The following is a 26,903-nucleotide window of genomic DNA, read 5'->3' on the forward strand; positions in this document are numbered from 1 at the left end:
GAGTTAAAAATTGATCTAAATGTTCCTCATTCTTGTTTAAGCTCATAGCTCCTTGCTACCTTCAGTGAACACAGAGAACTGATCTTTTATCTGTTCTGATTTCGTAAGTGGTTGAGACAAGTATTAGTCTCATTACAAAGTTATCATGATTAAACTATCCCAATGGTTCTGTATTTCTCATAGGTTAGGCTTTCTAGAATTTGATGACTTTCATGACTGTTTGGTGGCTTCTCTCCAGCTGGTCCATGTTCTTCTTGAGTTTTGTGCCCAAAAGAGAGGACAGTATTCTAGCTAATCCCTTTCCAGCACTGAACAGAGTGGAAGAAATACTGCAGATATCACAGAATCATAGAATCATTTAGGTTGGGAACCTAAATACATATAAACCTAAATATAATATATTGATATACCATTCCCCTGTTTAGACATTCCAGTATTGCATTTGCCTTTTGTAACGTTATGACACTTTTGATTGGGTTTGCTAGTGATCCACTTTTATTCCCAGATCATTTTCTTCAGTGTTACTGTCCTGCCAGTAGTTCTCCATCCTGTTTTTTGCAATTATTTATTACTGGAGAAGAAGACTATTTCAGACTTCTTGCTAATCTGCATCCAGCTTTCTTCAAGTCATTTCACGTATTTGTTGATTAGTTTGAATTGTAGTCCTGTCGTAAGGCATGCTAACAGACCCAGCATTTTGCTGTCATATTCAAACATTATAAGCATACACTCTCTTCTGTCATCTAAATGAGCAAATAAAGTGTGGAAGAGGGATGGTTCAGGACAGCTTAATAGTGAGCTATTACTCACCGCTAGTAGTAGTAAACTTCTCTCTGACTCGCTAAAAATAAAAATACATAAGTGGGCAACTCTATGGCGTTGTGTGTAGTTTGAAAAGTCACATGCTTGGAACATTTAGGTGCCTGCTGCTGTAAAACTTAAATAAATGGTTTCATCAACAGTAATTAAAAAGGAAGGAGCTTCCTGCAGGAAATAGAGCATCAGTAGCATTATACCAATGGTCTGGTGAAGTCCTGAATTCTCTGAAGACTTATCTAAATTTTCATGTTTAAGACTAATGCTTCTGTCTCGCATGTTAAGGCTTATGTGCCTCAAAGCTCTGTCTTTTCCAGCCATCTCAGGTAATCTAATAGAGATATTATCTGCCTGTTCCTATTAAACCTTGCAATATTTTAGCTGTTTTGCCCTCTGCAGAGGCCTTATGAAACCTCGTCTTCTTTACTTTCATCCTTCCTGTTTTTCCATTCAGAAAAAAAGGATGATATGAGGACAGTGCATGAAGTGACCCATACTGAATTTCCCTTACATCTTGCTACCTCATGAGTTTTCTTCTGTTTGTACCACTGGGGCAACTTAACCTTTCTCTGTTGTCCCCTCTGAAAGAAAGATGTAGTATGTTTTTGTAACAAAAAGCTCAATAATCTTCTGAACATTTCTCAGGGTTCAGCCTTGCCAAATTATTCTTGAAGGGATATTTACTTGCTCTGTTTGTTTGTTTATTTGTTTTTATTTTTTAATAACGAGCACTGTAAAACAGACATGCAATCATTCAGTGCTGGGAGGGGGTCACATATTTTACAGGAAACCCTAGACTCACACAGGATTAGGCCACCTGCTTTGTAAGGACTGAGGTTTCCCCAGGCTGTTCCATGCAAACAAAATGCTGAAGAATACCCTCATGTCTTGTGCTGTGTTCTTTGTGATGAAGGCATCCCTTTGACAATGTCTGCTATGAATGATAAAATTAAGGAGCTGGGGCCCTTCTAGTAACTGGAGCTGATCCACTGGTAGTGGAGAGTACACCAGCATATCATTTCTAGTGCCATCTGTTCAGCTGTACAGAGGGAGGTGCTGAAGCAGGGAGGGCTTTCCCCAGCTTTGGATTTGGGTGCCTAGTGGTGAAGCTTCTGTTATATTCCCTTGTGAGATGGTTCCATGATATGCACTCTGTTGTTTCTGGGAATTTGGTTTTGACATACCACCTATGGCTTAAGGGTTTCCTTTTAATGAACTTTTGGAACATGCTAAACATTTCCCCCACCTTAGCCTTGATGTTGTTCTTCAACACGATTTCACTGTACTTCATTTGGGTAGTTGCTGTGCTCTGGTGTGCTTAGTGCTAAAACCACCCTTTGCCTACTAAGCGTAGTGTGATTGACTGGTTTGGTGAACCACCTCTCCTGGTGTAACCACTCTGGTTATTTTACTAACATGCACCAATGCATTTGGGCTTCTGTTGCGGTGGGAAATAAAAATAAGGGGACAGTTAATAATAATTCAAACCAGTAAGAAAGATGTAAGATTTTATTTTCAATTCATAAAAATACACTCATGCACTAAATATAAGAATAGTGCAGCTGTTCTAGATGTTTTAGGAACATACAACAGATGCCATATGTAGTCATTGGTTTACATCAAGCTAGTATATCAAGGCTGTACGATTCTCTGCTGTTTTGCACCTTCATGCTCCTTTTTTGGGAGCAGAATTAAATAGTTAACAGAATGAGGGCCAGCACAGACTATCCCAAGCCCAGGGATCCCTGATCCTGAAGTCATTAGAATGCTGTGTGGACACAGGAGCTAGGAGATCATGTTGCAGGATCATGACTTATATTTTAAAACATGGGTGACAGACAGATGGGCAGTTCTTCAAGGGGAAACCTCAGTCTTGTCTGAAGGAATGTTCTGGCAGAGCTCTCTTTAACACCCTTGCCATGTACTCAGAGGACAGTAATGTTCCATATAACTACAGGGTGAATCACTACATCCCATTTAGGCTGGAAGTAATGAAGACTCCCAGCTAGCACAAGAAGAGAGGAAAAATACCCTAGGAGAAGGGCTGTAGAACAGAGTTTTAAGAAACAACCCTATTAGACTGAGATAATTCAGGACAGCGCACACACACACACACGTATACACACACAAATATGTTGAATGCTTATAATTGAAATTAATTTTTGTCAGATGTGGTCTCCTGCTTTGTGTGGGAAAGGAATTAGCAGGGAGCTTTGTGCTGTTTCACACGTCCCTGAGTTCGAGATAATGAGGAAAACAGCGGTAGAACCAAAAACTTGAGCAAGGTCGAGATAAAGTAAATTGGCTACAGTGTTAAAGATGAGCTTTGGGCAGTGGCCAATTGCTGACTGGCTCAAGGTGCATGTCTGAGGGTCTCTAACCAATTGTAAGACAGATTCGGGCACGTGGACAGTGCGTGGGGCTATGGGGAAAGTATATGTAGTAGTGGAAAAGGGCAATAAACGTCTCCTGTTCAAGAGCCATCAGGAGTCCGTGTCGTGCATCCCTTCAGCTTTGGGTATTAGAATTTAAGGTTCACTTAAAATGAGTTGTGCTTTTTCTTTATTTAACAGATACAGGAATTATTATATTTCCTATTGATTCAGTATTTTTCATAAGTTTCATAGGTTAAAGTTGGATTTTTCTATATATTCTTATGGAAATGTTGCAGAAAGGCTAGACACACAAAACCCAAATGACTTATGCAGGCTAGTAGCCTTTCTGGTAGGGGAACAGACAAGCAGACATGAAGAAATCATTATTAGTTGTAAAACGTGTAAATATTAGAGCAGACAAATTTATTTGAGTTGGAAAGAGTGAAAGGTAGTATTAACCTTTTTTATGAGATATATGTACTAAATATGACAAGAGCCTCCAACCCTTTTTTGGGCCAGATTCACTTTGCAATTTTGCTTTTGAGTGCAAGTAAATAAATCTTCCTGAACTTGTGGAGGGCACCTCCTGTGCACATCCCCATGAAAGTTGTATGGTTGTTTTGGTGACGTACATTTTAGACTCACTGTCAGTGCCAAACTAGAAATTCACCTTTTACCTTCAGCATATGCAACACACTGTCTTATGCACCATCCATGGGTAACTGGAGAGGGTGGTAAGTGGTGCTGGCTCAATACTCTTTATCCCTATTATCACTGGCACATATGAAACTTGTTGTTATTGTATCTTCCTGATTTCCTGGTTTTGAAGCAGTATCAAACATAATTGTCATTATGCCCACATAAAAAGGATGTGTGGACTTTCTCAGGAGTGTAGTACTGTTGAGCTTTCAGAGGTATCACTTTTTCTGTCAAAGCATGTCCTTCATTGTGCACGTATAGAAATAGTTGTATTGCAGAGCAGGCATGCCCTGTTATTTCTTGTCATTAGCTATAGTCAACTGATAGATAATTAGGGCTATCTTGTTTTACTGTCCTTGATTACAATTCTAGTTGTCAAGGGCTTGTAAAATTAAGTGGCTTGAGGAAATTAACAGGTAAGTTTATTTTTCTCAAATACATTCTTATAGTCACAGATCTATGAATCCAAATTACGGAGAACATGATATTGGTGGTCTTCACAGTGAGGATAGTTGGGCATAGAACATAAACTGTGCTCCCTTTTCTAGAGTTAGCTTTTCCAAAATATGCCCATGACAGAGTTATAGTGCATTAAGAGAAAATATACCTGTGGGATTGAATTGTTTGACTTCCTGCCCTGCATCTCTTCCTCTGTAGTCTTCTATAAAAGAATGTCAGCCAAATTTCTCTAGTAATAGATCTGGAAAGGAGAGGGTTTGTTTATTTGTTTGTTTGTCTTTTGTAGAGTCACCTATGGTAAATAAATTCTAAAAAGAAATGTCTAGCTTTCTAGGTACTTATCACTCCTGGTATTCAGCTTGGTGCCTTCAGTCCTGCCTTATTTCTCTGAGCAATCTGATACTCTGAAATGTGCTGTACAGTTCACCACAAAAAGGAATTTGCTTTGTCTAAGTCATTTAATAGCTTTTAAATCCCAATGGATTACAAATTTACAGGGTACTGTATGCTGGCTGTATCTTGATCTCCAGAACTTACACATGCTTTGAATTGTTTCTTAATGACTATTAATAGAAATGTTAGTTAAAACCAAACAGTGAGAATTTAGGCTTTAAACAAGTGGTATCACAACGAGAATGGAAGGATGGGGTGTTAAATAAAACGTGAGTTGTGGAAAGTGTTAAAATTTCCAAGTGAAATTTTGCAGCAGCTTTTACATATCAGTAAGTCCACTGAAACAAATAGTAAACAATTCCTTAAGTAGTATTCCTATAACCATGTTTAGTCCTAGGAAAGTAAGCCAATTTGGAAGGCTCCAAACTATGAAGCTACATTTGGAGGAGTATGTCCTGAAGTTAAACTTTGTGTGGGGCACAAGACAGCTCTCAGAAAGGGACAGCAGCATTTCATGAACAGAAGTGCACTGGTAAAACAGAAAACTAGGAGAAACTGTCTTTTAGACCTAAATAAAGATCTAAAGACCTAAAGATCTAAATCTCTTATTCTACATATAGAAGATAAAATTTAGACTACCTAGACACAAGAAGTCTTAATAAAGAATCCATGCAGAGCTTCAGCAGAATTTAATTTTCCTCATGATTGGAGGCATGGCAGGTAACTCCAAGTTTATCATTCAGAATGCTGCAGTTCCAATGGCAAACCCCAGTATTGCTGGAAACAATTGTAAATAACCTGCAGATATAAAAAGGCTTTTTGAGATTAGCTTGACTCAGCAATAGTAGCATCTTGTTTGTATCATAGCAACGTTGGTTGCTTAGTGTCTTCATAAAATTAACAATATTGAGGAAAGAAGGTGTGCAGATCAGGAGGGAAGAGGTGTTATCTAGCAATTAGAGAACAGCACTGAGTGTTGGAATATCAAGGATGTTTTTAGTTTTTCCACCAAGATTCAGTGAGCTTTTGTAACTCACTTTGTCTCTCAGCAAATTCAGTGCCATAAAAATGTCTCTCTTCAAGAGAAAGTATTTAAATTATTGAAAAACCTTGGGATTTTCGTATAAAACTCGTGTTCTGTATCTACCAGTGTGGCATCCAGGAAGTTGAATTGTCTGCTGTAGTAGCAAAGTAGAGGACTGCAGTGCGATTAGAGGTGGACAAGATTCTACTTTGCTTTTATGTATATATTTATATATGCATATATGAGCTAAGAATTGCCATGTTCCATTTCTTCGTAAGAAAGTGAGAAGTAAGTCTTTCACAGTAGGAATTAGATTCATATTTTAAGACCACTTTACTGGTGGGATCATTGCCATTAAACTCTGAATGAAATGAAGAACAGGGAAAACTCATTTACTTGAGTGGTACAAGTTCAAAACGTTCACTATAAATATCTCAAAGAAGAGATGGAAATGTCTGTGGTTTTCTTCCAAATTCCCCATTCAGTTTAGCACTGTGTGCTTGGAACAGTTCTACAAACTGCAATAGCATCTGGGGATAAGTGCATGTCCATCACTTAAGCAACTCATGAAAGGCTCATTCATTTACTGGTTCAGCTTTCTAATATTTATTGCCAAATTGCTCTTTAAAGCTCATGTACATTTGCCCTTGAGTGCTTTCAGCTCTTTTTCACATATTACCATAATATTGTTCCTTCGAAGAATGCTTGTTATAATTTATAGTATTTGCAAATGACTTAGTGTGTTAAGCCTTTTAGATACGTATCAGTAGAACAAGATACAGCTCAGGGCAGACAAATTAGTCTTAGAAACTAGATCCTAGCCCTATAATGATCCAAACCGAATACCATCCTAAGACTCCATCATATCCAGCCCTGAGGGTAGAAGTGCCTAGTATCTCTGTTGTGATGCATAACACGCTTCAGTTTCAGATGTCCCATGAGCTCAGGGAAGCTAGTTATCTTAAGATGAGCTATGTTTTACCTTCCTGAATGACTGCTTTTCAAGCTAACATCCCTTTATTAAAATAATTTTATTTGCAGAGGTGCTGCAGCTGAACTTATCTATGTCTGCACACAGCAACTTTCTTATGCCACTGCCTGCAACTCATCCTCTGCAGGTCAACAGGACCACTGCTTAGAACCACTTCCAGTAGTCTCTCTCCTCCTTTCTTTCAGTATCTAGAATTAGCTATTTCACTGCACAACTTCCCCAGATCTATAGAGCTTCTTGCTTCTTTCTTTCAGTTGGACAGGAAAAGTTGATAAAAACAAAGTTTAATGAAGTTAAAAAGAAAGTGAAAATTTGCTGCTATTTTCCAGGACGAGAGGAAGTGCTTCTTTTTAACTTCTAGCTTCTGATAAATACACTTATTTTTCTGCACCAACTGTGACAATCAATTCTTTCCCTCCTGCTGTTAGATATGTTCATTCTTCTGTCATGGTGATACCAAAAGGCTTACTGGGGATATTTTGAAGTGGCACTCTGCAGCCACCCCTCTGTTATGACTGGCCACATCCCCGGGATATTCAGTATGCCCTGTATTATGTCCATAACTCAGTGCCACATGAAGTGACCATATTTTCCATCACACTGGGGGAAAAAAATCTGCATTTTGGTCACATGGTTGGTACCCAACTGATCCTCTAAGTGGCGTAAGGATAAGGATACTGAAGAAAAAAAAATCAGAGATGAAGCTGCAGATACCAGAACAATGCACATGTCCTGCAAGCTGTTCTTTATCACTGTAGGAGCTCTGAGACAAGATCCCAGTAAGATGCAGAAATTCTTTGCATAAATTGAATCAAAGCCTACAATAATCAAAATGTTATTCTCTGACAGAATGTTGCATTTTTAAGAATAGACCATTTCTGAAAATTTAGTCTGTATCTTCTGAAAGTATGAGATCTGTCCAGCATTTACATGACATAGTTCCGAGGAAAGTTTATGCCTTCACCTGTTGTCCTTTCTTATTCTGTTACTGAGAGATCAAAAATTAAATAATCTAAACAGCAGGTGAGAAAAAATAAGGCCAAAGGAAATTTTGCAACGAAAATTGGGATTTATTTTAGTTTTTAAACTAGTTACATTAAAAGTTCTTAAAACTATTACACATTAGAAATAGCAAAAGAAAGGGAATTCTAAATATCTGACAGTTTTAAGTATCTGAAGTCTAACTTACTAAAATATGCGGCCTTATTTTATACCTAGAGTTAAATACCTAGTAAATACAAACTTGCTTTATATATCTTAACAGTCACTGAAAAGCAAGGAGATTTTTTCAGAAGGTTGAGGTATAACAAATATTTGAAAACAGATGAATTTTAACTACTAAATTTTATAATGATCCCTGTTATGATTTCATTTATGCAAAAGTTTATGTGTATATGATCTCTATAGATCAATGAATTTACTTCTGCTTTTCATCTTTACAAGTAAAAGCAGACTTGGTTGTTCTCCACTGGGAGAGAAATGCTCGTGGTTGCTTTTATGACCATTTTTACCCTGCAAACTTAAGTATCTTCATTTGTCTGTTTCAAAAAGTTGTAGTAATTTTCTGAAAACTATATAACACAATTTAAAAATTAAATCCTTAATAAGGCAGACCATATATTCAGGGTCTGAATGTAAAATTACCGCACTTCAATTATTGTAAACTTTCAAAATCAGTTTTAATTATCTGTGCCTTCAGAAGGCATTCTGTTTCTTACTGTAGTTAAAGTAGAAGCAGATGCAATTTTGCTGGTATCCTTGCTGTATAAACTCTCTCTCTTCTTCAGTTACTTCATCCTGGAAAGTGTTCTTACATGCATGTTACCTATCCCTGCAACAGATAATCTGTATAAGAACAGTTCATCCTGCCATGAATTAAAGTAGTAGAAGTTTCTGCCTCTGTACATGATATTGTCTATATTTTGCTGTCACACAGCTTCCATGATAACATACCGATATTTATTTTCAGGAAGAATTTCTAAAGGATATGTCCCAACACAAAATTATATGATCACAAAATGTTAAATGTAGTAATGACAAATTTTACCTTCTTGTGTAGATCTCTGGGGGAAGCATTCGCAAATGGAATCTAGCACAAGATTACTTCTGATTAAGCAATTATATGATCTTCATGAGCTAACAATTTTGAACTCAGTGACATGTATAAAATGAATGAGAGTTGAACACCCAGATTTCTTAGCCAGCTGTGGAAGTCTCTGATGCAGCATTTGCTCAGATGGCTTAGCAGTTTTTTTTTTAAAAAAAACATGTTGATAAGGTTTTTTTTGTTTGTTTAATTGCTATTACAGACATTTACAGCCTGGTGCAATTCCCACCTCAGGAAAGCAGGCACACAGATTGAGAACATTGAGGAGGACTTCAGGAATGGCCTCAAACTGATGCTGCTCTTGGAAGTTATCTCAGGTTGGTTAAAGTTTGCTATGTGTTTACAGCATGCTTACTGAAATGTTCTTAAAAGAACAATATTTGTTAACAATTCGCAATAGTGAACATTATAAGTGGGTTTAAAAGTGAGAGATGAGACACACTAAAACAAAAGGGAGAAAAAAACTCTGCTTTTTCCTTATCTACAAAGTATTCTGTTCCAGGGTTCTGTGCTTGTGTTCTAGGGCTTCACAGCGTATTGGCATATCACTGATATCACAGTGCTGTTGGACAAACCATAAACCATGAGGACCTAGTCTCAGTCCTCTAACAATTAAAATAGGTTACAGATCTATTTTATTCCACTTTTAGAATAAAAGTTTTGCTTTACTTTTTTTTTTTTCTCTGTTGTTCAGAGGGGCAGTCCCCAAGGTACCCTCAGAATGCCCCTGAATGGGAAGGGGCATTCAAGCATTCAGCTCGAGTTGAAGACACACAATAAAGGTGAAAAAGGGAAAAAAGATTTCTTATGGAGAATAGTTTACATTTTTGCAGGAGATTTCAGTGGGGAAGAAGATCTTAAAATGATTATTTTTCATGGAATGGAGAGTATGTTTCCTGAAATTCTTTTTCATAATCATTTGAGAAGGTAAATTTATCCAAACTCATCAGCCTTTGCTCTGAAATTAGCTGCTCTGCTGTACTGTATAAGGTGTTAAAAGCCACCAATCTTGGTCAGATTTGGAAGGATGCCATGGCTGATTTGCTGGATAACATCCAGCTTCTCATTACAGTTCAGCAGGTAATGGTGATGAGAATATCCCACCTTCTTAATATTCAGGTACTCTAAAGCAGACAATAGCAGTGAACCAGAAGTCTAGAAGCAGGAAGCACTCACATATCTTCTAAGTGTTTAGGCCAAGCATAAAAATTTTACTCTGGTTTTACTATTTTATCAGAAAGATGCAAGTAAGGTGCTTTGATATTTGAATTTTCCCTTCAGGGTTTTGTTCAAAGCCATTTGACATTCTTTCAGAAAAATACCTGCTAAAATAAACGCTAACTTTTAGACAGTGTTCAGGGCATGTTCACTCTTGAGTTATGATCACTTGAGTGTCTGTAGTCAGGTGTATATAAAAATAAACATAATAAATTTGTTATCCTGTAGGGGAAAGACTACCGAAACCGGACAGAGGGAAGATGCGCTTCCATAAAATTGCTAATGTCAACAAAGCTCTGGATTATATTGCCAGCAAAGGAGTGAAACTTGTGTCAATTGGTGCAGAAGGTATGTAACAGAGCTTATTACAACGTACCCTCAGAGATGGTGCAACTGACTTAAGTTCTAGGTATTAAAAATAAATGTTAGAAATCAGGTTGCATTCTAGGGTATGCTTTATCCAATCTGGGATCTTTTTTTTACCTTTAGGAGATATTTTTCAGACAAGATGAAGGCTGATATCACTGCCAGGTGGCTGGGACCTACCTCTATTTTGTTATGAGACTGACCGTGCATGGCAGCTCTGCTTCTAAAATTCACATGCAGAGTTAAGGGAGTGATCAAAAGAAATTATGCCAGCTGGGGAGAGACTGAACACTTGAAGAAAGTGGCTTGGGATGTTATTTAATAAGGTTATTACTTTGTTGTTGTTGTTCAGTTTTTCAGGCAGTAAAATAAAAACATGTATTTGGCTAACTAAATGCTGATAAATGTAGACTGAGCAAAAGAAAGCAGGCTCTCACTGCAAGTAAACCTATGTTTCCCAGGAGATTCAAATGATGGTATAAAAAGAGCAAAAGTCTGTCTAGAACCATCTGGTTTATTGAGATATTTGTACAATGCTTTGCACATCCATTGCCATACAAAGGAGTGATGGGGCTAGCACAATATTCAACTACTTTTGACTTCATAGCTTCGATGATTTTCCGTCCATTCTGGGGGCAATCTCTTATGTGACCTTAGAGCAAAACACTGGCTGTAACCTCAGTATCACAGTGAGAAGCACTAGCTGTGTTCTATTCACATTGCTAGGCCTTTTTAAATAAATTTATGAGCCTTTTCTTCCTGCTGTCTGATTTCCCCAGGCTTATTCTGGCTTTCAAACCTTCATCTCAGGAAGCTGATTGTGGCTGGAGGAGGGTTTATTAGATGGGATAGGGGTATCTGTAGAAGTAATGGAAAAATCCATCAGCTTTTGGTGATTCTACAGCAGCTTAACCTAGTCTAGTTGCTTCCTCAAGTATCATTCACCAAATACATTATGGCTCTAGATCGAGAACTCCAAACTCCAGAAGAAATCAATATTCTCTGGGCAGAACGTGTTTGGACTCATTCTTAATTCGAGACTGAAGTGGATGGGCCATCTGAGTCCAAATCCATCCATCTATCTATAGGCACGTAACGGGGACCTTTTTTTTTTTTTTTTTTTTTAATGTATCATCAGTGGGTGTTGTGGTTTAAACCCTGTAGGTAGCCAAGCCCCACACTCATTCACTCCCAACTAGTGGGATGGAAAAGAGAATAAAAAAGATGGAAGTTAGAAAACTTGTGAGGTGCGATAAAGACAGTTTAAAAGGTAAAGTAAAAGCTGCACGTGAAAGCAAAGCAAGACAAGGAATTCATTCACTAATTCCCGTCGGCAGGCAGACGTTTAGCCATTTCCAGGAAATCAGGACTTCATCACTCAAAAGGGTTAGTTGGGAAGACAAACACCGTAACTCTGAAAGTCCTCCCTTCCTCTGCTTTTCTCCCTAGCTTTTATTGCTGAGCATGATACCATATGGTATAGGATATCCCTTTGGTCAGTAGGGGTCAGCTGTCCTGGCTGTGTCTCCTCCCAGTTTCTTGTGCATCCTCAGCTTACTTGCTTGCTGGGCAGTATGAGGATCAGAGAAGACCTTGATTCTGTGTAAGCGCTGATCAGCAACAACTAAAACATCAGTGTGTTACCAACACTATTTTCATCACAAATCCAGAACGTAACACCATACAAGCCACTGTGAAGAAAATTAACTGTGTCCCAGCAGAAATTAGTACAGGGGAGGGGAGATAAGGTGATTCCCAAAGGCACTTCAGATCTCAGAAGAGCTCTACTGCGTTTCAGAGGTCCCTGGCCCCTCCATCAGTTGTACGGGCAGTGAGGGGCAGCTGGGCCCATTGTTCAATTAAATGAAGCAGGATGGAAAAATATGCCACTGCCCTAAAACCCTCTGCAAGTAAAGGGTATTCTGACAGTGACATGGCATTAGGCAGACAGCAGAGGGTACTGGAGAGACAGTTTATGTGTGGAAATAAAGATCAAACATAGGGGAGCCTGTCTGATAGCTGGTGCAGAAATACTGAGAGTACACAGTCTAGAGCAAATGAATGGTAGTTTCTGTCCTGTCATGCTGGGACTCCAACCCTTCCTGTCAGAAAACAAGAGTGTAGCAAAAGGAGGATCTTGTGGGACAGAGAGGGCATTCTCTCTGATCTCAATTTGCACAATGGGCAAGTGTTTTCACTCCTAGGTTTTTCAGGCAAGGTTGGAGCATTTAAACTGAGATACAATGGGTCATATCTGCTGCTGAAAGGAGCAGGTCAACCCTCTGCACTTCCATCTCCCTCATTTTGCCCAGTTTATTGCCGTTTATTACTGGTAGGGAGCTCAAGTAGAGGGCAGCATGTGAGCACTTCCTGTATCATCTGAAGGCAAAGCACCTGGGGTATCTCAGATCAGCTATTAAAACAGTTTAAGCTAACCCTGCTGCTCCCCTTGGCAGCAACTGCAGTGAACTTAGATGCTCTGTCAAAATAGGTAATTCCCTCTGGAAGGGAGGCAGTGACAAGAGGCAGTAACCTATTACAGGTGCTCAGCCTGTTGCTGTAAGGTAATGCCCGTCCATGCCTTCAATATTGCTTGCTGCATATAACAACAGGAGATAGTAAGTGAGAAGACTAAGGGGATGTTCTTGGCTGGGCTGCAGGCTTTTATTGCCTGTTTCTGGAATTCTCGATCTGTAAAATGGGCGGATTAAGAGTAAACCTTCCTTCATTAGCATTTAAAAACTGTTTTAAATTCTTGGATGGAAGCACAGGAGAAAAACACCCAGTTACTATCATAGTTTACAAGTATAGAGGAACCTGTCATTGTAAGACATAGCACTATCTCAAGTATGGCTACTAACACACATTAGATTACATCCATGTGGGCAGGAGCAGATAGATTCGTGTGCCTTCCCCTCCTACTCTAAACAGGCTGAACAGAAGTCCAGCTATGCCCAGACATGCTTAGTGCCCTGTTAAGTTTACCACGTTCCCTCTACTACAGTTATCTAAGGCACAATGCTGTGCTGATGCAGCAATGTAATATTACATCTGACTGGATATAATTTCACAGTGTAGGACCTCTGGCACCAGTACCTGTTTAAAAAGTCCCTGTGCCCCTTTGTCCTGCATACTTCCTCCCACACTTATCAGCCCTACCCTACCACCACTTGGGCTGACAACTGTTACTGTAGCGGTCCTGGGGCCTGGAACAGCAACCTGATCTGGATTTAAAACACGCTTCATCTCTTCTTAATTTTGTTGCATTTTTCAGCATTGTTGACCGGATAGTCGTTATTGTATGAAGACAGAAATGTATGCCAGCAAGGAGGGAGAGAGCAGGCTTCTTAAGAGTGTATTGTTATCAACATCCTTAACCCCTTAACTTTCTGTCTGTATGTGTTAGGATGGGCCATGTGGGCTTGTCTGCACCCATCTGTTTTGGCATTCTCTGAGTTACATGGATACTTGGAATACTTTTTAATTTCCAAAGCATGAAAGTTTTGTATCTAAACCTGGTGAAGATCACGTGTTATTATCTGACATACTGTGTGGTGAAGAGCATGTAGTCTCAAAGGGACCAATTGCCATTTAAAATGGGGCCTCGAAACAAAGATGAAATAGTGATTCCTGTGGGGCATCAGCACAAAGTTCAATTTAATATTTTTAAGGCACCAGTAATATTCTTTATAAGCCATTGTTAGTGTTCTGAAGGCTGACTTCCTTGGGTAGTTTGTGAAATGGATACGGAGAGGTGACCACCTTTAACTGTGATATTGAGCAGAAGCCCAATTTAACTACTCTGATCTGCACTGTGGAAGAGCATCTCTCTCCGTTGGTGATAGAAATGGGGCTAGAGAGTCAAGAAGCTAAAGCTAAAGACATGAAAGTAATCCTTATGAGCCTTTCATAGTCCACAAGTTAGATGTTTTCCCATTAAAAAAATAAAAATGCAATGACTCCATTTGCAAGGTAATTGCATCCTGAATGCAAAGAACTAAGATATGCAATACCATAAAAGATAAATATGCTGTTAGTAGGAAACAGTTCTGCCTTGCTTTTTTGGGGATGGAGAGAGATACTGAAGACCAAATGATCTGTAAATCTGCTACAAGAAGGTTAGAATAAATAAATAAATAAATAAAGCACACCCTAACATCAAAGAAGAATTAAAAAAAAATAAAATCACAACCAAAACACTGGGCCTTGCCCACACTGCTTTGCTTAGCTTTATTCCTTGGCAGTTTTTTATTGTGTTGTCTTGTCCTCTTCTCTCCTTTCCTGTTTTCATAGGTCAGCTGTAGCTTTGCCTATGTGACGTGTAGGAACTATTTTTCTGCTAGATCAAACAGGCAATGTGAAGAAAATAATCAAGAAGTTTTTTATTGGCCTGTAGAGGAAAATGATAGGAATGAATCAGTATTTTTTCACCACCGATATTTTTCAGCATTTAGAAACTTTGTTTTCCTTCTGTTTAGATGTTTTTCCTTGTCTTCTATACTTTTTTTTTTTTTGGTATCTTATTTTAGCGGTAGATGATGAGAGATCAAAGCTGGCAAAGAGCTTGAAAAGTCTTTTCATGCACAACATTGAAAGTTCCCTCTCTTGCTTTTTCACTGTGTGTGTGTAAATTTGGATATGTATATCAAAACAACAATGTAGTGATTATGCAAATCCATGAATTGATTGTCTGACAATCAGCAATGCCTACTGTGTATTTAAATTCATCTATTTTACATTTCAAAAAATTCTTCTGTACTGTATATACTTATGAGACATCTACAGCTGATCAAAATGCAATGAAATACATGACTGTGAAGGTGAAAGGGGAAAGAAGTAGCTACATGCCCTAATTGCCACTTGATGGTCTTTGGCTAAAAAATGTAAGTTGGGGTATTTAAAGACACTTGAAATATTTCAGGGCAAATGAGATAGTAATAATGCATGGAAGACAAAGTGAGGTAAGAATTCTGGAAAATGGATGTAGAATACAAAGGGGAATGCAGAAAAATAGCCATTCATATATAAAGTTGGGTTATCACACTAACAATGTTAGTATAGACTAGCAATGGGTGAGATATCTCGTACCACATTTGTTAATTCCATAGGTTCAAGTGACAGCTTGTGTCACATACTGCTGCAAATTAGCATGTATCTCAGGTCCTGGGGCCAGCAGCTGCCTTGTTCTGTAAAAGTTACCCCTGGATTCAGGCAACTTTAAAGTAGCAGAGTGACCGCATTTCCTGCTGGCACCTCCTTTGGCATTTGATGTTAAATTGAGGAAATTCTTTCTGCTCCCTCCCTTTCTGTTCTCCCCAGGAGAACACCAGTGGGCCCACAGGCAGCCACAGCTGCTCCATTTCTTGAGGGGGGCTGGAGGTGACTTTCAAGTGGGAGAGCAGCTGGTGCCTTCCCTGCCCCCCTGCTCATTTGGTGTGAGGTGACTGGAAAGGCAGTCTGCAGTTCCCCTCGCCCTTCCTCCCACCTCCTCCCCTTCTAGTGCTGGACCTGCTTTATAGTCTCACAGTGTTCTTCTGAGTCTCTCACCATACTTTGCAGATTGATTTAACATTATCACCACACCCAAGTCTTCTGGCAGTACATTTTCTGGTGTTGAAGTGGTATCACTGTTAGTATTACAGACAATGTAGGAGCACTGGATTGGCTTTGGAAGAGGCTCGCCTGTATATGTGAGAAGGGTTGGTAAAAGCATGTTCCTAGCACTTTGTGTTGTATGTAGACTCTAGTCTACCATAGTACAGTCTACCAAGTGTAGAACTCTCTAAAGGGAAAAGGGACTTTTGAATGTTTTTTTATTAAAAAAAAAAAAGTAGTCTGTGTTGTAGATTTCCAAGTCATTTAAAAATTCCTACATCTCCTTGATAAATTCTCAATTCCTACTTAAAACTGCTAATATCCTGTAGTTTCTTACAATTTAGTATAAAAGCATTTTTTCCCCAGTTCTTTCATATTTAAGAGCAGCAATGCTGATATTATTCAAACTTTAAATATGTAGTTGCCCTCAGGCAATGTCAACAAAAGTCAGTCTAGAAGGTAAATTTTTGAGACAGTTACAACTAGCTGGAGAATAGCCTTTTAGCATGGAAGAGCTAAACAGACCTTAAACTCAGTAATCTTCACTTCTACTGCCAGGGTAGCAGAAGCATCAATTTGTTGAAAAATGGACCCAGGTAAACTCTGTGTAAATAATGAATTATTGTAAATAACAAATTATTGTAGAAATGTAATGTATTTATTTGATACAGTGTATAATTTATACAAATATATGATAAGAATGTGTTTTCTGTTTTTCTCTTAAAATACTGTTATGTCTTTTTTCACCTTAGAAATTGTTGATGGCAATGTGAAAATGACACTGGGTATGATCTGGACTATCATCCTTCGCTTTGCTATTCAGGATATTTCAGTGGAAGGTAAGAGTAATTCAACTAATGTTAAGTAATTAAGAAATTTGTTTAAAACGTTTTTATATAGATTGTATGCAAGTGAGGTGAATGTTTTAAGAAGTAATTATTTTTTCACAGAAAGCAATACTGCAAGTTCCCTACCTTGTGCCAAAATCCATTTCTGGAGGGAAAATCTAATTCCTGACAGAGACCTTGAGACAGCTTTATAAACGGAGAAGTTCTAGGCACGTCCCTCAGTTATACAAATAGAAACATGTCTATGTTCCTGAGTGTCAGTAGCCTGAAACTATGCTGTACCCTGTATGGTTGTCCTATTTCCAACATACTTTTCTAGTCTTGTCCATTTCTATCCTTCTTCCCAAATATTATCCGATTACATGCCTCTTCTTTCTATCACTTCTCTTTTCTCACTGCTTCAGATTTTTTTTTTCCTTAATTTTCACTTGGAAACTGGCTCCAAAAAGTGCATTGCAGTTACAATACTCTTTAAATCTAGTCTAGGCTGAGAAAAGTCTAGAATTCTAGAAACTAATCTCAATTTGCAACAAAAATAGAGCCAATTCAAGGTCTGCATGCTGTCCTGCCCATGATCTGTGAAACATTAACTGTGGACCTAGTGGTTTGGTCTTTTTGATCTTTTCAGTCCTTTACTTATGCACTCAGATGCCCACAGGGTGCAAATAACGAAGGCATTTCTTCAGCATTTATACCTCTCTATAAGCAAATGGACTGAGACGACAAGTGTATTCCATGTAGGCACCAACAAAATCTTTTATGTTTAGTTCTGTTTCATTTGTATTCAGTATTATTCCCCAAGTATACATTCTGCTGTCCAACTAATGTAATTTCTTAAACTTCTAATGTCCCAGAAATACTGTGCAGAATCGGACTCCCTCTGAGTTGTTCCAGTTGAGCTGATATCTGTGTCCTAATGGAGCCCCATTACTTCACTTGGCTATTTCTTAGGATTAAATGTTAGCTTATGCTAACCAGTTTCAGATGGCTGACCACATTTAAGATGACAAGAAAAGAATTACGTGAGCACTTTTAACATTTTTCTTTTTAACTCCTTGGTGTCTTACAGAGACCTCTGCCAAGGAAGGGCTGCTGCTGTGGTGTCAAAGAAAAACTGCTCCTTACAGAAATGTGAACATTCAGAACTTCCATCTTAGGTAAACTTCCATTATTTCACGGGGTAGAAGCTTTCCAAAGTATCTTAGGTCAAAATTTTTCCCACAGTTGTGTAGGTAGATTTGACAGCAGAATTTCCCTCTTCACTGCTAACCTAGGCTTTTTTCAAATTCTTATGATCTGTCTTGAGAGTCTTACTTTGGTTAGCCTTCTGCATTATTTACCATTGTTTACATAGTTACTACTTAAAAGAAAAAAATCCCTACTCCACACAGAATTAACATATAATACTATTAGAGGTCCTTGGTATATGGGAATATCTAAGCATAGGGCAAAAAATTGCTTTCAGTTGAGAGGCACTGTAGTTACAGACTGTTCTTGGCAAAATACCAATGTGTTGAGCTTGCAGATATCTCACTATGATAAATCAGTCTTTATTATTTTGTAACATAATTATAAATAAAGAGCCAAAAATATACTCAGTACACCGCAGTAGCACTTTAAACATGTTCATTTTCAGAATCAGGATCATCACCTAAGCTGGAAAATTTAGTGAAGCTCTTGCCCTGTGGTTCTGTGCCTTTAGTAAAACCTATAAAGGATGCTCCAGGCCATATGCAGGCTGCCCGCTTTTGGCATTTCTCCCAGCTACTTCCTATAGCTCTGTGGGTGATCAGTCTAATTAAACTACATGACTTGCCATTTGCACTGTTCAGCCATGGGATTTTGCCTTCCCTGAAGCCCTTGTAGTACTTACAGGAGCTCTGTATTGCAATGTTTTGATGTTTTGAATTCATTCTTTATGTGAAACATCTAAAGCACATATAGCGGTAGAGAAGATGCAGTTCACACATACATCCACAGATAAAAAGAATTGTTTGACTTACGGTCCCTTTATTGCCTGTAAGTGATCTGAAATTTGTAATGTGTTACTTTCCTTAAATATAGCATATATATATAATGTAGCTGGTGTATTTCAGGACAGTTTTATATGGACACAGGGAATATCATAAATTGCAGTATCAGAATTTTAATGTTTATCAGTACATATGTTGACTCTGATACATGGTATGGGAAGAACATCTTGAACAGAAACACCTTGATTGATGTTAGGGTTTATTGGCTTTTATAGATCTACTTTAAAATGGGCTGTCCAGACCATTTTAGTCTATACCTTTTGGAAAATGCTTCTTGTTATTTTGGTGTTCATTTTGATTCAGTTTTACATTCTGAATGAATATTACACAACGTATGTTAATTCTGCTTAGTTACATGTGTTATTGGAGATGGTTCTGTTATTTGAATGATTTACCCAGACATCTCAATGACAGGGATTCTAACAGTCTAACACCCTTATTATCATTCAATTACTGCACAGGATACGACCTCAAACCCAATGATCTGTTTGCGTAAAGTATCTTTAAGAATAATTGCTTCTGGCTGAAAGGAACCTCTCATAATCTTTCCAAATAGATGATATTCACAGATCCATTCATTTCCTGTTCTTGCCTTGAAAGGTAGTGGACAAGAAGTCACACTGAAGTGTCAGAGCTCAGGTCTGACCTATGTATGAAGTGTTCTAAGTAAACTAAGTTGATTTATGACTTCATACTTCTATGAGCATGACATAGTTGTGTCATTAGAATTGTCTGAAATAACAAAGAAAAAGTCAATTACTTAAGTAAACTCAAGTATTGCAGGTTTATTCTTCTAGTATTTTCGCAAATATGGTATAATAGGAAATTACGCACTTTCTTGAATGGATGATTCAAGCTATCCTGGAGCATCGCACAAATTAAGCAATTGAAATCAGGGTCTGTTGTACATAATGTACATTGCCTAGAAAGTATTATGGAATCCTTAAACATGTATGTACCTTAGAATAAGTTATGTACTACAGGAGAAAGAGTATAGTAACAAAAGCTTAGAGGGATGAAAGTTGACAGAACATAATTGTCAGGATTTAACAGGAGGGTTCCTGCTTGATTTTAAGCCTTGAGCAAGAACCAAACTATAAAATGCCATGACTTTATTAATTACTTTTTTTCCATTCTATTTTTTGTTGTAAAGCTGGAAAGATGGCCTTGGATTATGTGCACTTATCCACAGACACCGACCTGATCTTATTGACTACTCCAAGCTAAATAAGGTCATCAGTCTGGATGGTACAGCATGCTGTCCTGCAGTGATTTGGCTCACTTGTGGTTTGCTTAGCATGTTTTCTATAAGACAAGCTGAGGAGTGCATACTAATTCTAACAGGCTTTCTATGCTCCCTCTAAAAAATGTTATGTGGAGGAAAGGACCCTGTGACTGCCCTGTGTCCTTCTTTCCTTCCTACTACAATGACTTAAGCATTTAATTGCAAATAACCTATTCCTCAGCTGCCAGACAGTTGATGAAGTCTTTTATGCTGCACAATATGGATGTAAAATCAAATGCAATGGAATTTTCCATTCACAGATGATACATAGTATGGTCCATCCTGTTTTATGTCTGGTGTAAAGGACTACATAGACTGCAGAGCAGTAAACAATGACAAGATTATTCATCCTAAGATTTTTTAAAACAAAGACTGCACTTGGTAATCAGGAGTATGTAATTATTAGGCTTACATAGAAAGTATTTACCAATTCTTACTTTGATATTTCATTATATTTCTACCAATACTTGTGGTCAAGTGCCAATCAAATTGATATCCTAACTCCTTAGATAGCACCACATGGGGATTACAAAACCATTTTTGTACCTGGTAAAATGTATGTGTTCTAAAAGATACCAGCTGCTTGGATTTCAGGGGAAATAATGAGGAACATGTAATAATCTTAGAATTTCTGGGTACTGTTACTGAAGAATAAAACCTAGAAAGAAAGTGGAATGTTGTCATTTTCATCTCTCTCTCAATACAGGCATACCATGCATTTTTTATTCCTCTGGAATGAGTGTATCTTGAGGTCTCTCGTAAACCCCAGTGAAACTTAATCATGGTTTTAATTTGTTGAGTGACACTTTTCATTGATGAGAGAGACTGGTAAATCATGGACAGTACTTTCCACTCCATTTTCCTCCATTACAAATTGATTTTACTAGTGGAATCGACTGTTATCAAAAAGCCACTGGTGAAGGAAAAGATGATAGAATGAAATGAGAAGATTTGAAAACTTTGTCTGCTTTATATATATGTTAAATTTATACTGGCGACCCCCAAGGTGCGATGAAAATTAAATGAACTTATTCCTAAACCAACAGAGTTTAACTTAGGCTGTTCTTAAGACATCTGCAGATATGAACAAAAGGACAAAATATGAACTGTCAACACCAGGTTATTCTCTATATACCTCCTTTCCTAAGGATGAACAGATTCATGGAATAACTAACATACCTGTCTCTGTGTATGTGTGCTCAAGTATGGCCCAAACAGAAGTTAGTCTGATTGAGTTTGCACTTTGAAAAGTGGCACGCTACTAAAAAAAAAAACCAACACAAAAACCAAAACCCTTCATGGTATAACCAGTCTATACGTGAGCGCTAAGAGAAGGGAAAAGCACGTAAGCAAATCTGCTTCAGCATTACTATTTCCCTCTTAGAGGTTTCCAAAATAAGAACAGGTCAGGTTTCAAATTGAGGCTGAGCTGTGGCACGTAAAGCACATGCAGAAAAGTCCTAAAATAGATCAAGCTTTTCTGACCTGGCTGTGTTTGATTGACTATTCATTTTGGTTACATTAACAGCTGTCTTGGTGTCTTGTTTCTTGGTTTCTTATCTCATGCATGGTGTCTTTTCTTTTTCTCACCAATGTGCTCTGTGTGAATTTGTAGCTGGAAAGATGGCCTTGCTTTCAGCGCCCTTATTCATAGACACAGGCCTGATCTTCTTGATTATGACAAGTTAGATGAGGTATTTCTCTAGCCGTAGCAGACATTTTTAGTTACTGTGGCTTGTAGTTTTGTTTAAAAGGATGGGTGATGGGGATCTCCAGAAGACGTTGTAAATAATGCCTATTTAAATACTGATTTAAATAATATCCTTTACCAGTGGAGCACTGTTACTTATGGACTTAGTACCAAGCAAACAAATAGGAAGTCCGCATCACTCATTCGTAAGCAAAGGGATTTAACCAAGTCACTAGATCTTGCTTAGATTTAGTGTATTTTTCTCCCATTTAATTTAAGTAGGAGTTTTTGTGTACACATTTAGTAAATGTTGTATTACACATGGTGTAATGGTAGAAAAAATAAATTAATGGCTTTCAAGTACTGTCCACGTTTTAAGTTCCTCTTAATGTCAACGATGCACAAAACTGCTAAACGATGATAAAGTGAGAACTTAAGTTTAGAGACATTGGATTCTATTTTAACCAAATTGTGAGGGTATTAATACTTATGATACCTCGCATATATATGCACGTGGAGAACAGTCTTCTGTGAAATTTAAGCACTTGCTCTCATTCCATAGAAAGTAATCTTACTAAGTTCATTTCAAAGTAACAAAAGAAGCATGTCTGAGACAATGAGCATGTCTGAGCATGTCTTTGTATTCAAACGGAAGCCCTGGAAGTTCCCTCGAGAAAACCTGGTAACTTTTTTCAGTCCCCTCTTGCTTCTCCAAATTTTCTCTTCTACCCTGTTTTCCTAGACAGTCTCTGTACACATTGGCATTGTTCATAATGGCTACCATCATTTAGCAGTTTGTGAATACTTGAAAATAAGAAGCATTAATGGCACGCACAGCCATTTCCCATAAGGTGTTTTCATTCCAAGCTGATATTAGAAGGCTGACTTAAGAGCAGCCCTAATCTGACATGCTCTTCCATTGTCAGCAACAGTTGTCTGTGGCATATGAAATGAAATATGTGCTGCTTGTCTGAATTTTGTGTACTGCTTCCTTTCTTTTTCCTTCAAAAAACAAAATCCAAAATCTCAAAACAAGAGGAAACTCTTAATTTTCAACAGCTCTAAATTTCACCAAACAGAAGTCTTACACATTTGGCTGTCCAAGTCAAAAGTGGGAGGTTTTGAGCCTTCTGGGTAACTGTTCTGTCTGGGCTTCCCTCTCCTCATGCATTCACCTGACCAACAGAGAACTTGTTAGCTCAGTGAATTCGTATCACTGTAATACAATGTTTTCTAAGTATAAAAGTGTGCAGGACTAACTTTGTGATGAATGGTCTAGTATAGCCTACTGAATCAGTGGCCTTGACTGTATGTATTACTGCAGTACTTCATTCAGAATTAGCTTTTTATGAGTGTACACTGCATATTTTATCTATGTTCCCCTCCAGAATGTGTTTGCAGCAGAGTCCTAGTGGCTTATTGTTTTTATTTGAAAGCAGAGCACTAGGTAGACCCCACATACCCCACTCTGCTATTTGAACAACAGTAGTTGTGACTCCAGTTTATAGTTGGGAAAATCAGAGTAAGTTTTAGTGTACTTACTGTAGTAGTCTTGCTTCAAAGAAAAAAATATATCTTTGACTAGTTATATTTTCTTCTTTAATTCAGGATGACCCCATAGGAAATATCAACCTTGCCATGGAAATCGCTGAAAAACATTTGGATATCCCAAAGATGTTGGATGCAGAAGGTGAGAGTTATATTATACTGAAGTTTGTATCACTCGTCATCAGGAGACAGTAAAAATTCTGTTGTTTTGTGGCTAGCAAATTTTCAACATTCCTTCCACATGAATCGTCATGGAGTAACTTCTTTCCACTTTGTTTTCAAACAATTTTTTCCTTCTTGTTTCCCATGTATTGGATAATTCCACTCTATCTTCATTCCTTATTACTGTTTGTTACTGTTTGTATTTACTATAACACTTTGGACCCTAACCTTAGCACATGGCCCCAGTGTGACAACTGAAGTTCAAATAGGTGATCAGAACATAATCTTTTGCCTATAAAAACTAAGTTTAATGAAGTAAAATACATCTGTTAGCAGCTTAAAGCATCTTCACTTTTTAAAATGTTAAAATGAGAGGGCCAGAAAGAAATAGAGGTACAGTTCAAAATATTCTACTAATAACATGCCTTCTATGAAAGAGCTAGGTTGAGGGAAGCATTTTGTTTGTTTAATTATAAACCTTTTACAGGGATCCATTTTAACAAATGATTTCATGTTTGGTTTCTCCAATAATCTTTAGAGTCTGTCCACAAATCAGAAGGAAATATTTCTTCAAGATAACCAACCTTTTTTACTTCAGGGAAAACTGATGCCAAAATACTGGAATTTACATACACTAGTTCAAGGTATTCTTCTCCACGTATACAGACTCAGGTCTGGTGGCACGTCAGTAGAGCACTGGTAACACAGGAACTATCCAAAGCACGCAAACTCATCTTGTCCACTTCCCTTGAGTACCCTTCTTTGGTAGGAAGGTTAGACCAATACAGGATGATTTTGAAAATCCAGGTTGTAACCTCTTAATTGAATGTTTTTCTTGGTTTCACCTTTATGTTTCAAAACTACCTGTTTTAATTTTTTCAATTGCAATTACCCTTTCAAGCACCAATTAATTATTTTACTATGAAACACTGTGCAAGGAATAAATAGACATGCTTTCTCCTCACTAGTGAACATGTATCATTCTTCTTTCACTCATTTTTCTCTTCATATACCATGCAACACCCCCCTCGCCCCCCCCCCCCCCCCCCCCCCCCCCCGTTAAGATTTCCTGCGTATTCTAGCCCTCATCTTTCTATTCTTGTCTTAGCAGGAGAGGGGGAATGAAATCTTGCTTCTTCTAACATACTCTGTATATTTGCCATCACTTTTTTATTCTTGTGTTTTCAGTGGAAATGCCAAGTTTCGTTCAGAACTATGTGATGGAGATTCAAAATCAGTAAATATATCGGTCCTGAAGTTAGAAAATCTCACTGTTAATATTAAAAATTGTCATCTAATTCCCAGGTCTTTTCACACCAATATCTTCCCACTTCCATGTTGGCAGGCATCTTTTCAGCTTGCGCTAGTGTTATTCATCACTCAACCATGACTGCTGTGAAAACAACTTTTTCTGCTTTTGTCTGTCAAGTATTCAGAAATATCTGTTTACAACAATACACTCGCACTTCAATCATACTCTCTCTATACTTTTAATCTTTCCTAATGTAATAGGGACAAACCTATTAGTCAACCAACTCAAACCGTACTGTGATTTATACTATTAACAAAATGGACTGGCTCAGGGATTGCAGAACTGTTACTGTCCGAATTATTCTTAGCACAAAATGTATTTCTGGACTACAGGAGTTTTACGGTTTTCCAGTATTTGTCAGTACTCTGACAATCAAAAGGACCTTCTGCTAATATAAGCAGTAAATACTCTTATTTTGTGATTGTCAGTGACTGTGTTTAACTCTGGATTGATTGTAGTGATTTAGATGAAGTTGTTCTGGACTAACAGTAAAACTGAACCCAGTAGATCTGCCAGCCGCACCATCTGCTCTGGAAGTTTCTACCAACCAGAACATGGTAATACCCTTCTGTACAGTCTCCATCTTCAGATGTTTTACCATTGTGGGAGACTATTATCTTCTCAATTTGATTCCTGAAGCTTATGTATCTTTGCACTGATATCAGTAAACTGATGCAAACTGAATGGTGGTATATTTATTTTTAATCCTTGCAGCACTGAGGTGACATCATCAGCATAATCTGATGGAAGTACCTTATGAGAATTGCTGAGCAGTAAACCCTCTTCTCTCTACACAGATGTAGTAAACACTACCAGACCTGATGAAAGAACCATTATGACTTATGTTTCCTGTTACTACCATGCATTTGCTGGTGCTCAGAAGGTGAGGTTGTAGATGGATCAGATCTCACCCTTCACCTTCTGTGTTGTTGTTTCTTTCAGCATTTTTCCTCTTCTGATCTTTTCCTCACTAGTTACTAGAACAGCATCTTAGAGCTGAGCTCATTTCCTGTAGCCTGATTTTCTCTTTGAGGCACTGTCTCTGTAGAGCCAGTAGTAGTAGTCTATCCAGTTGTTTTGTAGAAACAAAACTTCCTGTCTCATTTCTGTGTGTTTACTAATAATATCCAGTAGGTTTTTGACAACTGGTTACTGATCTTCGTAGGACATTGTTGAATGTCCTTTGATTGAACTTCTGTGCATTGATTAGAAGCACCTTTAAAAATGCAAGATGAAACGTAGCTCATAGTGAAAAAGCAATTTCAATAGCAGAATATCATCTTTTTCTCCCTGCTGGATATTATTCCTGTTACAGATGTCAAAATCGTCAAAACAGATGCTCAGAAAATGAATCCTTCTCTTATGCTTTCAGGATTGTTTTTTAAAATGTTAAATGCTTACTGGTAAGTACAATCAGTGACATAAAACATTGCTACTGTGCAAAGTAGGAAAATATACAGACATCTCAGAAGAGCTCTGGAATCATGTTCCAATGAAAAGAAGCAGTAGTAGAAAAAGCAAGGCAGTTCATAGACATGGACATACTTTAGGCATTAGTAATATAAAGAGTATTGATATATAATGTTAAAGTTGAAAATTGATACATGTGCAGCTTCCAGAGGATCTCCCCAGATCAAAATCTAGCCTGCCTTTCCTGTGTGTAAATAAAAGAAGTGAATTCTAAATCATCAGAGATGTGCATGCTAGTTCTTATACAGATAGTCTGTTTAAAATTAAGGTAATTCTCTGCATGACAGTGCAAGATCAGACTTATTAAAAGAAATTCACATCTTTGTAAGAGCTTATGTTGAATTTCTAGTGTACGGATTTTTTTTTTCTGTCAGCACCCATCAATCTAACACTATTTATTTCAGCTTTGTATAGTTCCTAGAGTACAGAGACAAGAAAACATGAACAAGAAAACGATCGCAGTGACAACTATGTTGTGCTTTTATTTATTTATCCTGTTTTCTACTCCTCGT

The 26,903-nt window shown here is 37.8% G+C and overlaps 1 protein-coding gene across 10 annotated transcripts in view; it reads left to right on the forward strand.

Moving 5' to 3' along the window:
- The window catches only part of ACTN2 (actinin alpha 2), an 83,841-nt gene that overhangs the window by 28,768 nt on the left and 28,170 nt on the right, over positions 1-26,903 (forward strand). For 7 of the 10 annotated variants that reach the window (XM_083828130.1, XM_083828125.1, XM_083828131.1 and 4 more), the window contains 7 exons: positions 9,067-9,181; positions 10,311-10,430; positions 16,796-16,882; positions 17,961-18,048; positions 20,078-20,156; positions 23,508-23,589; positions 25,719-25,804. In XM_083828130.1, the coding sequence (XP_083684256.1) occupies positions 9,157-9,181; positions 10,311-10,430; positions 16,796-16,882; positions 17,961-18,048; positions 20,078-20,156; positions 23,508-23,589; positions 25,719-25,804 (567 nt within the window). In that variant the 5' untranslated portion in view covers positions 9,067-9,156. Of the gene's footprint in view, positions 1-9,066; positions 9,182-10,310; positions 10,431-16,795; positions 16,883-17,960; positions 18,049-20,077; positions 20,157-23,507; positions 23,590-25,718; positions 25,805-26,903 lie in introns of those variants that run through there. The other 3 variants (XM_083828133.1, XM_083828134.1, XM_083828126.1) reach the window with 3 other exon arrangements.

Source organism: Anser anser, assembly GCF_964211835.1.
Source record: "Anser anser genome assembly, chromosome: 3".
NCBI classification, from domain to species: Eukaryota; Metazoa; Chordata; class Aves; order Anseriformes; family Anatidae; genus Anser; species Anser anser.